The sequence below is a fragment of the Crotalus tigris genome, unplaced genomic scaffold, assembly GCF_016545835.1.
Source record: "Crotalus tigris isolate CLP2741 ecotype Arizona unplaced genomic scaffold, ASM1654583v1 scf7180000024359.8030256, whole genome shotgun sequence".
In the NCBI taxonomy this organism is placed as follows: Eukaryota; Metazoa; Chordata; class Lepidosauria; order Squamata; family Viperidae; genus Crotalus; species Crotalus tigris.
Genome location: NW_024100528.1, coordinates 2,760,759 through 2,773,057, shown reverse-complemented (window position 1 = coordinate 2,773,057; position 12,299 = coordinate 2,760,759). Strand labels below are relative to the sequence as shown.

General features: G+C 37.1%; 1 protein-coding gene across 21 annotated transcripts in view; it reads left to right on the top strand.

Annotated features, from left to right (window-relative positions):
* The window catches only part of ZBTB20 (zinc finger and BTB domain containing 20), a 553,524-nt gene extending 541,675 nt beyond the window's left edge, over window positions 1-11,849 (top strand). For all 21 annotated transcript variants that reach the window (XM_039327284.1, XM_039327286.1, XM_039327278.1 and 18 more), the window contains 2 exons: window positions 3,023-4,612; window positions 10,285-11,849. In XM_039327284.1, the coding sequence (XP_039183218.1) occupies window positions 3,023-4,612; window positions 10,285-10,703 (2,009 nt within the window). In that variant the 3' untranslated portion in view covers window positions 10,704-11,849. The remainder of the gene's footprint in view (window positions 1-3,022; window positions 4,613-10,284) is intronic.
* Window positions 11,850-12,299: the final 450 nt, after the last annotated feature.

The following is a 12,299-nucleotide window of genomic DNA, read 5'->3' as shown; positions in this document are numbered from 1 at the left end:
ATTGAGGACCACACGCTGAGTACGGCTGATCAGCCAGCTATGGATCCATCTGGTGGTGATGCTGTCTAACCCACATTTTTCTATCTTATCAGGTAGTAGGTTGTGATCTACTTTATCAAATGCCTTACTGAAGTCCAAGTAAATTATATCCACAGCATTCCTCTGATCCACTAATTTTGTCACTTGGTCAAAGAATGTGATAAGATTTGTCTGGCATGATCTGTTTTTGACAAACCCGTGTTGGCTTTTAGTAATGACTTTGTTTGCCTGTAGGTGTTCGCTGATTCATTGTTTGATTATTTTTTCCAGAATCTTCCCAGGTATTGAGGTCAGGCTGATAGGTCTGTAATTTCCTGGGTCCATTTTTTTTCCTTTTTTGAAGATGGCTAGGCCTATAACTGATAATACCAGATGAATCTGGATAAAGGTTTCCTTTCCATAAACTTCACTTGCCAATCAGCAATAGTCATTAGTCCAGGTGAACTATCAAATTGTAGATCTGCTCCTGAAAGAGAAATATTACTTCTTTTGGAGATAACAATAGAGCCAGCATTAAATCTTGAGGAGCAAATAGCAGCTCCATCTTGTTTACTTTCAGCTTCTTTCTATCCAGGCTGCCTACCCTGCATTAATGTAGAATTGGTTATCCTCAGCATATTGATAATAGTATATCAATAGAGCAGAGTAAGAAAGGGCAATGTAGGCACTTCATTTCTCTTACTGCATGGGATAGCCTTGAATTTTAATTCATACCTGTGTTCAGTCTGTTTGTTTGTAGACTTCTCATAAAACATGTATTCAGTTAAATCTGACCTAAAGTAGGTATTGTAAAAAATAAAAGGTCCTTAGTCACCATGAAGAATTTCTCAAGCTTGATGCTTGAGAGATTATTATTAGCTATTATTATTAACTATTATTAACTCCTGGAGGTTAATAATGCAGAAGCAGACCACATGTGATTCCTTATATTTGAATAACCAAACAGAAACTAGCTTTCCAGATGTGCAGCCATATATGTCCACCATACCTCAATGGCAGCTGGCTAATTCTACTGGGAATCTTAGTCCCAAATATATGCAAAGCATCAGGTTAAAAAAAACCTTTTAGATAGAAGTAATCTTGCCTTATAGTTTCTTTCTAACATAGAATGTCAGTTTCTGAAGGGGTACTAGTAAGCTTTTTATCTAGACTCCAGTTTATCAAAATCCAGCATTCAGTCTTAACAAATTTCTGAAACCACAACCTTAACTGTTTGGGAATTATAATTACTAGATTCTGTGTAGCTTTGAGTTACGTTTCATGCTCATTCATTCAAACTGTACAATAAACTCTTCCATCATTCAGAATTCAGTACGTCCTAGTTCTTTAGCATAAAGAATCTGGCATATTGTGATATTTGTCTTCAGTGTGGTATAGTACATGCATATTCCAGACTATTAATACTTCGAACAGAATAACAAAAACATTTTACAGACTCTTAAACCCAGGATAAAATCTCTTGCCTTGCTACAGTTCAACAAGAATAGTACATGTGAACAATCAGTGTTAAGCTCAGTCTTTCCCTCAGGCTCCTTGCCCATTCATTGCCTGCTTGGATAAGAATAGCCTTTGCATTTTTACACTCTTTCATTTGTGTGCCATTTCTAAATCAACCTGCTTTCCCAACCCTTCTACAGTAGCTTCTCATGTGAGGTCCTTTACGATTTCTAAATGCATTGGGCAGAAGAAAAAATGTTTAACAAAGGCTGCTTCAGTTCCACAGAAGCATTTCCCACTGTATTAACTAAAATGAGAGTGGCAGGTCTGGGAACAGAATGAGTCAGATACCTCCACATATACATGCACTCTATTCTGTGATGACAATGAAAATAATAAGAATCTGTATATTGTAATTATAATTTTGAGACTATTGGTTCATTTTCTTGCTATCAGGCATGGGCTAATTGACAGTTAATAATTTTGAACATTTTGATCAGAAATAATACTCCTTTCAAATAATGTAAAAACACAGAAACCTTAATGCTTTTTGTGTCTCACTGAGCTGGATTTTTTATTTTTTTTTTAATTTCAAGTGTTATTTTTTTCTTCAGCAAGTGCTTTATCTTTTGACATCTGAGCTTCATTACTCTGTCTTTATATAGCTTTCTTATATATTAACCCTGGGTTGGACAAAATGTTCAAAGAGATGCCAATACATTAATAAACAAAGACTCTTAGTAATACATGTATGGCAGCTTCAAAAATCCTTGACTGTCTCAACATGATGTCCATGCAAACCACTTTGCTTCATTGGTGGTCCTTATGGAAGTGATATTTGCATGCACATACATGGCTTGGCAACTTGAAAAAGCTTTTGAAACCGCCTTGTGCTTAAAGACAGATGCCTCATTCATGCCAATACTCTTTGCAAAGTGACTCTTATTGTTTGTACAATGCATGTATATAACAGTAATACATTTTCTAAAGCATAAAGTCATCTTGAATCCTAGGCTAAAGCTAATGAAAAATATGAAACCGGGTTTAATTGAGCTTCAGTAGGAACCGATAATCAATTTATTAAACAATCTAGCTAGATTAAAGTATTGTCGAGCTATAATGCTATTTATTTAAAGGTACTGAAACCATTTCTTTATTACTGATTACATTGATATGGTATCAAAATGGGAAAGGAACAAAGCATTACTTAAATCAGCATTAAAAGTTATTTTAATATTGATAACAAGTACTTTTGTTATTTAGACAATATATAATTACACATTTTTCATTCTTTATTTAAGAGAAGAGAAAAGATAACAAAAATTCTTATATAAATGTTTTTAAGAAATTTGGGATAGGATGGTTCTTGACACACTTTGAGAGGTAAAGGCCTCCAAACTTAATATTAGTAAGCATATGTTTTTCAATAAGCTAAGCACAAATTCCTGAATTAAAGCATCATCAAATTTACATCTATTGAGAAGAGTAGGAAATCCATATACATATTTCAAACACCAATGTATCTTTATGCCTTTTTCTTTGGCAGGTAACAACAGTTGCAGGGGGATGACAGAGCGCATTCACAGCATCAACCTCCACAATTTCAGCAATTCTGTGCTCGAGACCCTCAACGAGCAACGCAACCGTGGCCACTTCTGTGATGTGACAGTTCGCATTCACGGGAGCATGCTGCGTGCCCACCGTTGTGTGTTGGCGGCTGGCAGCCCCTTCTTCCAAGATAAGCTGTTACTGGGCTACAGTGACATTGAAATTCCTTCTGTGGTTTCAGTCCAATCAGTACAAAAGCTCATTGACTTCATGTACAGTGGAGTATTGCGAGTCTCACAATCAGAGGCCCTGCAAATCCTTACAGCAGCCAGCATCCTGCAGATTAAAACTGTGATTGATGAATGCACACGGATTGTCTCACAGAATGTGGGTGACATCTACCCTTTGATTCAGGATTCTGCACAGGAGACACCACGAGGAACTCCTGAATCAGCTACTTCAGGACAGAGCAGTGATACAGAGTCTGGTTATCTGCAAAATCACTCACAGCACAGTGTGGACAGGATATACTCAGCTTTGTATGCATGTTCTATGCAGAATGGCAGTGGTGAGCGTTCATTCTACAGTGGTGCAGTGGTCAGCCACCATGAAACAGCACTAGGCCTTTCTAGAGACCATCATATGGAAGATCCAAGCTGGATTACAAGGATTCATGAGCGCTCACAGCAGGTGGAGCGGTATCTTTCCACCACGCCAGAAACCACACACTGCAGGAAACAACCACGTCCAGTTCGGATCCAAACTTTAGTGGGCAATATTCACATCAAGCAAGAAATGGAGGATGATTATGACTACTATGGACAGCAGAGAGTGCAAATCCTAGAGCGCAATGAATCTGAAGAATGCACTGAGGATACTGATCAAGCAGAAGGTGCTGAAAGTGAGCCCAAGGGAGAAAGTTTTGATTCTGGAGTCAGTTCCTCCATTGGCACTGAGCCTGATTCTGTGGAGCAGCAATTTGTGACTGGCCTAGGTCGAGAAGGTCAACAAGAACCTACCCAACCAGAACAAAATGATGTTTCTGCTGAAAGCATTCAGCAGCAGCACACAGATACTAACTCTTCTTCACCCGAAAGAGGAAATGACGTTGAAAAGGATAGCGCACTAATAACTGTTTGTAACAGTACTGAAAAGGGGTCTTTACAGCCTATCACTACAACTGTTGCCCAATCATTGCCAAGTACCCAGCTCTACTTACGCCAGACAGAAACCCTCACCAGCAACCTGAGGATGCCATTGACCCTGACCAGCAACACACAGGTCATCGGCACAGCTGGCAATACCTATTTGCCTGCACTCTTTACTACCCAGTCTGCTGGCAGTGGTCCTAAGCCTTTCCTTTTCAGCCTTCCCCAGCCCCTAGGCCAACAGGCACAATTTGTGACAGTGTCCCAGCCTGGGCTTTCAACTTTTACTGCCCAACTGCCAGCCCCACAACCCCTGGCTCCTTCTGTAGGCCACAGCACAGCAGGTGGGCAGGGTGAAAAAAAGCCTTATGAGTGTACCCTCTGCAACAAGACTTTCACAGCCAAACAGAATTATGTCAAGCACATGTTTGTACATACAGGTAAGTATATGGTCACTTGATATATAATCAAAGCTATGAACCAAGAGAGAAAAGGCATTTAACATTATATTGTTGACCTTGAGGCATTTTAAGATGTTCATATTATATAGAAAGCAATGATAAAAAATGGAATCTCTCTGTTTAAGTGTTCTTGTCCACTGGAACAATATAGTTAAAATATTGAGGGGGTTTTTCCTAATATTTTTTTCCTAATATTTGCTATAATTTGATAGTTTTAATGGTTTACTCTTATTCCATCCTGTGATAGCTAATCTTTGTTTTGAAATTCTTTTGGGCTTTCTATATATCCTTCCTTAGTACATTTACAAGACTAAATTTTCCCATTACCTTTTGTTATCCAAGTAGGGTTGCCTTTTTTTTTTTAGAATTTTTTATTTTTAGAAATTTCTATTTTTAGAAATATTGCAAACCAGAATTGAATCAAATATAGCAATAGAGTCATGGAAGGTGGTTATGGGGACTGCAGAAAAAAACATTGTTCTGGATTTTGAAAGTGATTCCCAAAGTTACCTAAAATTACATTAACTTTCCACATCAAGGGTCTCCAACCCCCAGGCCATGGCCCACTACCAGGCTTTGAGCCATTCGGAACCGGGCCACAGAAATGGCAGGCAAGCATGCGTGCCCACAGCTCGCACAAATGGAGCTATGCATATGCATGCTCACTTGCTTGCTGCTTGTGCGGAGCCATTCCCTCTACCCCCCCCCCAGTCCTCAAAGCCAGAAAGGTTGGAGAACTCTGTTCCACCCCATAGTTTCATGTCACAGAGCGGTTATTTTTATTAATTTTTGAATTGATATTCTCTCATCTGTACATATCCACTTAATTTTTAATTCCACTTTGAACTTGTGATTTCATTCTTTCGCCAACTGTCTAGTTTTTGAATGTGTCCTCATTTTGAATGCAGTCCTCAAAAATGAGGCCAATCTTACAAAAGGGCTGTAAGTTAGACTAATTAGTAGGCAAAATTAGCACCTTCAGTATTTACTCTGGTGATATCATGGCATCACAAACCATCTCCTTACAATCCTGAGAGGTCAAAAAAATTAAAATATGGAATCTGTTCACAAGAAAGTTCCCTATGCTATACTGTACTTCATTTACTTATACTTTCTAATTATTCTCAGTTGGACAGATTTACAGAAGATACCAGTTATTTAAGGATGTATAATGTTTTGTCTTCACTATTTCAAATCAAAACACCTATTGTGAGTTTGTGAAAGCAAACTGTTATGGAGTTAGTATCTCAATTTTGAATAGTTTTTCTTATTATCCCTAACATGCAGCTGGCCTTTTTTTTTTTTTTTTTTTTTACAGCAGATGCCTATGTCGACACCTTCATTGAACTGTTTGCCATTATCCCAAGATTTATTTCCTCATCAGTCACTGCTAACTTAGGTCCCATTAGTTTGTATGAATATTTAGGATTTTTTGGCGCCAATGTTCATAATTTTTACTGGCTCATGTTGAGTATTTGTTGTTTTGATGCCCAATTCCCTAATGAGCAGAGATCCTGTTAGAGCTCTTTATAGTGCTTTATAGTTTTTACTACTCTTTTATAGTTTTTACTATTAGTGCCATCAGCAAACTTGGCTATTCAGCTAGTCATATTTGATTTCAAATCATTTATAAATATGGTAAAAAGCATTGGTCCTAGAACAGAATCCTGGGGCACTCTTACTGGTTATATCCTTCCATTATTGTAAAAAATGTCCACTTAGTTCTGTTCTTTGTTTTCTATTTTTAACCGATAGTTTATACAAAAGAAGACTTGCCATTTTATTCCATGACTTTAAAACTTACTGACAAGTCTTTGATCTGGCGCTTTATCAAAAGCTTTTTGAAAATGTAATTAGATTAGGTTTGCATGTAATTAGATTATTTACACTGAGAAAAAAACTCTAATAGTTTTGTTAAATGGGACCTACCCTTAGTGAAACCATATTGGGTAATCTTAAGCAAGGACTATGTCTCAAATATTTCATATTTTATCTCACCTGGAACAGGTTAAATAAAGGGATGACTAGTTTTCACACTTAGAAACATTGCAGCATCCCCATGACCATCTAATGAAAATTCAGCACTTAACAACTAGCATTTATGATAGTTACATTGTCCCTGGATCATGTGATCACCATTTGTAACTATTCTAGTTGGTTTCCGACAAAACCAACGAGGGAAGACAGATATGCTTAACAATTGCATGATTCACTTAACTGCAGTGATTCATTTAATAACTATGACAAAAAAGCTTGTAAAATGGGGCACAATTCACTTAACAACTGTCTTGCTTAGCAGTGGAAATTTTGGGCTCCATTGTGGTCGTACGTCAAGAACTACCTTTATCCGGGTCATCAACTACAGAGGCTGAATGTAGAGACAGGTTGCATTTTTTACTTAAAAGATCCACAGTCCCAGATTCAAATTCCTTAGTAGTACTTAGGTGAGTGTCATTGGGATCAAGTGATTTGTTTTATGTTCAATTTGTCAATAAAGCCCAGTGCTTCTTCCCTTGTCACTATTATATAGCTCAGTTTATCACTGTCCCTGACACAGGAACAGCAGCTCAGAAATCTGTCTCAACTTTTCCCATATGACAATAAAAGGAAATAATGTGTTCAGCTTCTCTGCAATTTCTTTTCTTCTTTTAGCACAAATTATAGTATCCTTTTGCCTCTAAAAATTAAAATAAAAATTCAAAAACTATTAATCATCTAAAAACGCATTATTTTTAATTTTTAATAGTTTCCAGTTCTTAGATGCTGCCTCGATAAGTCCCTGCAGTTTTCTTGACAAAGTTTTTTAGGAGTAGTTTTTCCATTGTCTCCTTCCTAGGACTAAGAGAAAGTGAGTGGCCCAAGATCACCCAGTTGATTTTGTACCTAAGTCAGAACTAGAGCTTACAGTCTCCTGGTTTCTAGCCCGATGCCTTAACCACTACACCAAACTGGCTCTCACTTTAGATATATATTCCTTAGTTTTATTTTTCTTCCTAATGTTTTCCTGGAAGTGCAGTGTCCACTTTTTTCAGGTCAACTGAGTTTGATCCATTGGTTGTGACAAGAATTGACATTATTCTCATTTTGAAGTAGTAGCAATTCAATGAATGTCAACTTTTTATTGTGTGACATAAGCTGACAGCTGTTTAACTCTGATACTTCATTGTGAAAATTTACCAATATACAAGGTTAAAGAATTTTGTGTCAAGGCAGGATGAATATGTAGAAAACCACATCATTCCCTTTTTTCTGTCAGATTGATCTGTGTCATTCATACTGATGAAAGTGATATTTATTCTGAAAAAAAGAATATCAAACCTTTCAACAACTACTGACAGCATCCTGAACTGCTATATTCTTCATCATGGACTATTTGCATCACACATAAGGAACTCTGTGCCTGCACTGAAGCTTTTTTAGGAACCTAATAGAGCAGAGATGACTTTGGCAAGAAAAGTCTCTGTACTGCATGCATTCAGAAGCAATTATTTGCTTTACCTTTGCTATATTTCCAATAACTCTAGCAAATGCACCATAGGAACTTTCCCTGTATTTTCTTGTTATGTAGCTACAGACTAATAGTCTCTTTTTATTATTCTCGTGTTTGCTTACAATTGTAATCAAGATGCACAGACCTGGTCTGCAAGGGAGAGAACAAAGCATGGGCATTTGTACTGGTGAGCCCTTCTGTGAGTGGGCTCTGATGGAGCTGTATCTTCACATCAAATCAACAGTGCTATTGCCCTCGGTTGGTTTCTATTCCAGGCCTCCACAGACTATATAACAATTCTCAGATTTCATTGCAATGCAGCATGCTCTTTCAACAGGATTAAATTAACCTGATTTTTCAAAAGTTCTTACAGAATGCCTATTTTCCAACACTATAAAATTATTCTTTCTAATCTGTCTTGTGCAAAAAAAAAAAAATCTAGGAAGATGTCAGGTTGGATGGGCCAATTATCCTGAATTTATCAAGAAAGAAAAAGAGATGGAAAGAAGGGTTGGTATTAATAGAAATTGCAGAGATTTTAATTCAGTTCAAGCATAAAGGTCTCAAAATTGCATATCATGGCTAAAATAATAATTCCATAACTTTATAATAAGATTGGCAATATAAAATTGCCAGAGAGGTATGTGGATTCAGCATTGGAAGAAGAATTTGTAGACTTCTTCCAAAATGAAGATCAACAAATAAGGTTCTGAAGAAAAGTATTCTTCCAAATCTAAACATGAGACATTAAAATCCCCTATTTTGCATGCCTAGTCTGTTCTTCATCTGAGGATGCAAAAGCATACAAAACAATTCTTATGGATAGAAAGTGTTTTGCCCTCAGTTTAGCATATTTCTTCTTCAATGAATAGCCCAATTCACATTGATGTACATGAATCAATAATCTTATTGGCACTTACGTACTTATTTACTTACTTGACATCACCCAACTGCAATCAACTCTAGGCAGCTCACAGCATAAAACAAAACAACAAACAATAATACATACAATAAATAAGATGGTGAATCCTATTAGCAACATTTACTAAGAATGGGGTCTGATCATCCTAGTCCAAAATATGGCAAAGAGACAGATCTTTAAGTCCCTCTGAAATGCCTAAATCTCTGATGCAACCATATTCCAGAGACCAGGAACCACAACAGAGAAGGCACACTTATGGGGTTCTAGTAGATGACAGTGTTTAATTGAAGAAATCTGGAGCACAACATGTTGGATCAAAGTGGCTGGCCAACACCAGAGGAAATAAACCTTCTTTCATGTAAATCTGGCCCTAAGTTAAATAAGATAAAAACCTGTGGCAAAATCTGGGTTTGACGTCACCCACCCTTAGGAGAGTAAAAATATACAGGTGAAAAAGTCTTAACTTGATTTCCATGATAATTGTGGCAGTGAAAGGCAAATCAAGTGCATGGTTCCATGTCATGTAGTATCAGTCAGAAAGGAAGGGACAATGCTGTATAAATGAGTATCATCAGTGCTTTTTTTGTAAAAAAAAAAAAAAAGGTGCCGGAACTCACACATGTCATACAACCCACCTTGCCTACCCTTACAAGGTTCCATCCAAAAAAGGTGCCGGAACTCCATTCTGGGCGTTCTATGACAAAAAAAGCCCTGGGTATCACTACCTGATCTCGACAGCCTGCTATTTGGTCCATGCTCTTGGGCTTTGTTAAACTTTACTTACTTGATGTCCAGACAAGAGTTGATGCCCAGTTTGGCAGAATAGTGGTGCTGTCAGTTTTGGACTAGGGCATTTCCCCACAACCATCAGATAGATTGACCACAAGTATAGATTACTTATCAGTGGCCCCCTCTGCATTCACACAACTCACTTCCTTCCCCTCTCTATCCATCTTCATGAGTATTTTTGATTCTGGATTTTTCTATAGTTTTAATGCTTTCTAAAATAATTATTAGATAATGACTGTTTTATATTTCTATTGCTTTACTGGATTGTTGTATGCCACCCAAATTCACTTTCCAAACAGAGATGGGCAGCCATATAAATTTGATTGATAAATAAATAACAATATACCGCATAACAGGAAAAATATATTATAGCAGAATTCATTGGCATTTTTTCCTAATTAAATGTTATTTTTCTTTCTCTTTGTGTTTCCATTTGTGATCATTGTACAGGTGAGAAGCCCCACCAATGCAGCATTTGTTGGCGATCCTTCTCCCTAAAAGATTACCTAATCAAACACATGGTGACTCACACTGGTGTCAGAGCCTACCAATGCAGTATCTGTAATAAGCGTTTTACGCAGAAGAGTTCCCTAAATGTGCATATGCGGCTCCACCGTGGGGAGAAATCTTATGAATGCTACATTTGCAAGAAAAAGTTTTCACACAAGACCCTGCTTGAAAGACATGTGGCTCTACATAGTGCCACAAACGGAACGTCTAGCACAACAAGCACTGGGGCAAGGGCACTTCCAGCTGGAGGGATGGCCTGCACAGAAGGAACGACCTACGTTTGCTCTGTCTGCCCAGCTAAGTTTGACCAAATTGAGCATTTCAACGACCACATGAGGCTGCATGTTTCAGATGGGTAAATAATATCTATTCTGTTATGAACAACAACAAAGCCCAAATAGAGAAACAACGAAAAGCTATGGCACTAGATTTTTTTTTTCATTTTTCATTTTTAGTTTGTTTATTTTCATTTTTGTACTACATGATGAACTGTTTTTTGCCTGCTGGTACATTACATTTCTGGAAGCTGGATGAATAGTAATTATCTCAGCCTTCCTTTGATGGTGGCCTTAAGGCCAGATAGTGTTCAAGAGATCTACTGGTTGGATCTCTAGCTACTGGCCTCTAAATACAACCCTTCTTTACTACAAAAAAAAAAAACCTTAAAAAAATTGTCACTTATGAAGAGCACTACAAAAACAACAACAAAGAGAAATGTGTTATGAAATCTACAAGGCCTACTGTCGTAAGTACACCGCTTGCAGTGTTTCAATGGACAGATTTACAATTCTGACCGCTTTGGACTTCACCATATCCAGTTAAAACTGTGGAATAGAAACATAAAAATTGATCAGCAACACACACACAATGGGCCCTATTGGTTTCCACCATTAGCCTTGCTATCATAAAAGGGCTGTGGAAAATGGCAAGGGAGTTTGGGTTGGATAGTGTGGAGTCCCTGCAGGATGGGGAAGGAGAATAATAGATTCCTCTTGTGGATTTGGTTCCATTCCACACATTCAGATTTATAACCCAACTTCTTTCTCCCCCACTAACACTAATACTATCTTTCATCGGACTTAGGAACAATAAGTAAGAATGAGGTGAACAAAGGTAGCTTTCCTGCAATTACATGTTGTCTTTGCTGAGCTTAGGGCAAACTTGGCCAGTCTGGCACTCTCCAGGTCTGCAACTCCCAGGTTTCTAGATGGGAACTGCAAATACAACCAATCTGGAAGCGGCAAGATTGAGGAGGGATGACACAGAGTGGGGACTTTGAAAATGTCAAAGAGAAATAGCAAAAACAAAAGATCAAGAGTCTTTTTCACCTCCTAATCAAGGTATAAGGAAAGGATTACTTTCTAAAAATTTTAGAGATAAAATAAAAAAGGTTGCGTCAACCCTATCCATGATGAGACAGATAAAGTAAAGACAAATGGAGAAAAAGACTAAAAAGCGTTCTCAAGATTTTTTTTATTCAGTTTTTTTAAGGGGAAAGAAGTGTTTACCAGGTAGAATTATATATATATATATATATATATATATATATATATATATATATATATATATATATATACACATATATATACACACACACACACACACACACACACACACACAAACAGTATTTCTGTACAAAAACGGAAGGAAAATTGTAACTTTTTAAACATAATTTTCTTCTCTTTTTTTGCATACACTGCCACTAATATCTGCTCAGTTATGTAACTGAATGTGTGTATACACACACATTCATACCTTATTATTAATAAAGACTGTTAAGGTTAGATGTCCTACTTTCATATAAAAGGGTAAAGATGAGGTGGTTCTATAAGAAAAATATGTGTCACCATATTTTCTGTTGTATCCTTTATGCTTTTATTACTTTGAAAATAGCACCTTGAAATTGAGTGATAATATATGTGATATCTTCCACCATATTCTGTCCATATTGTAGT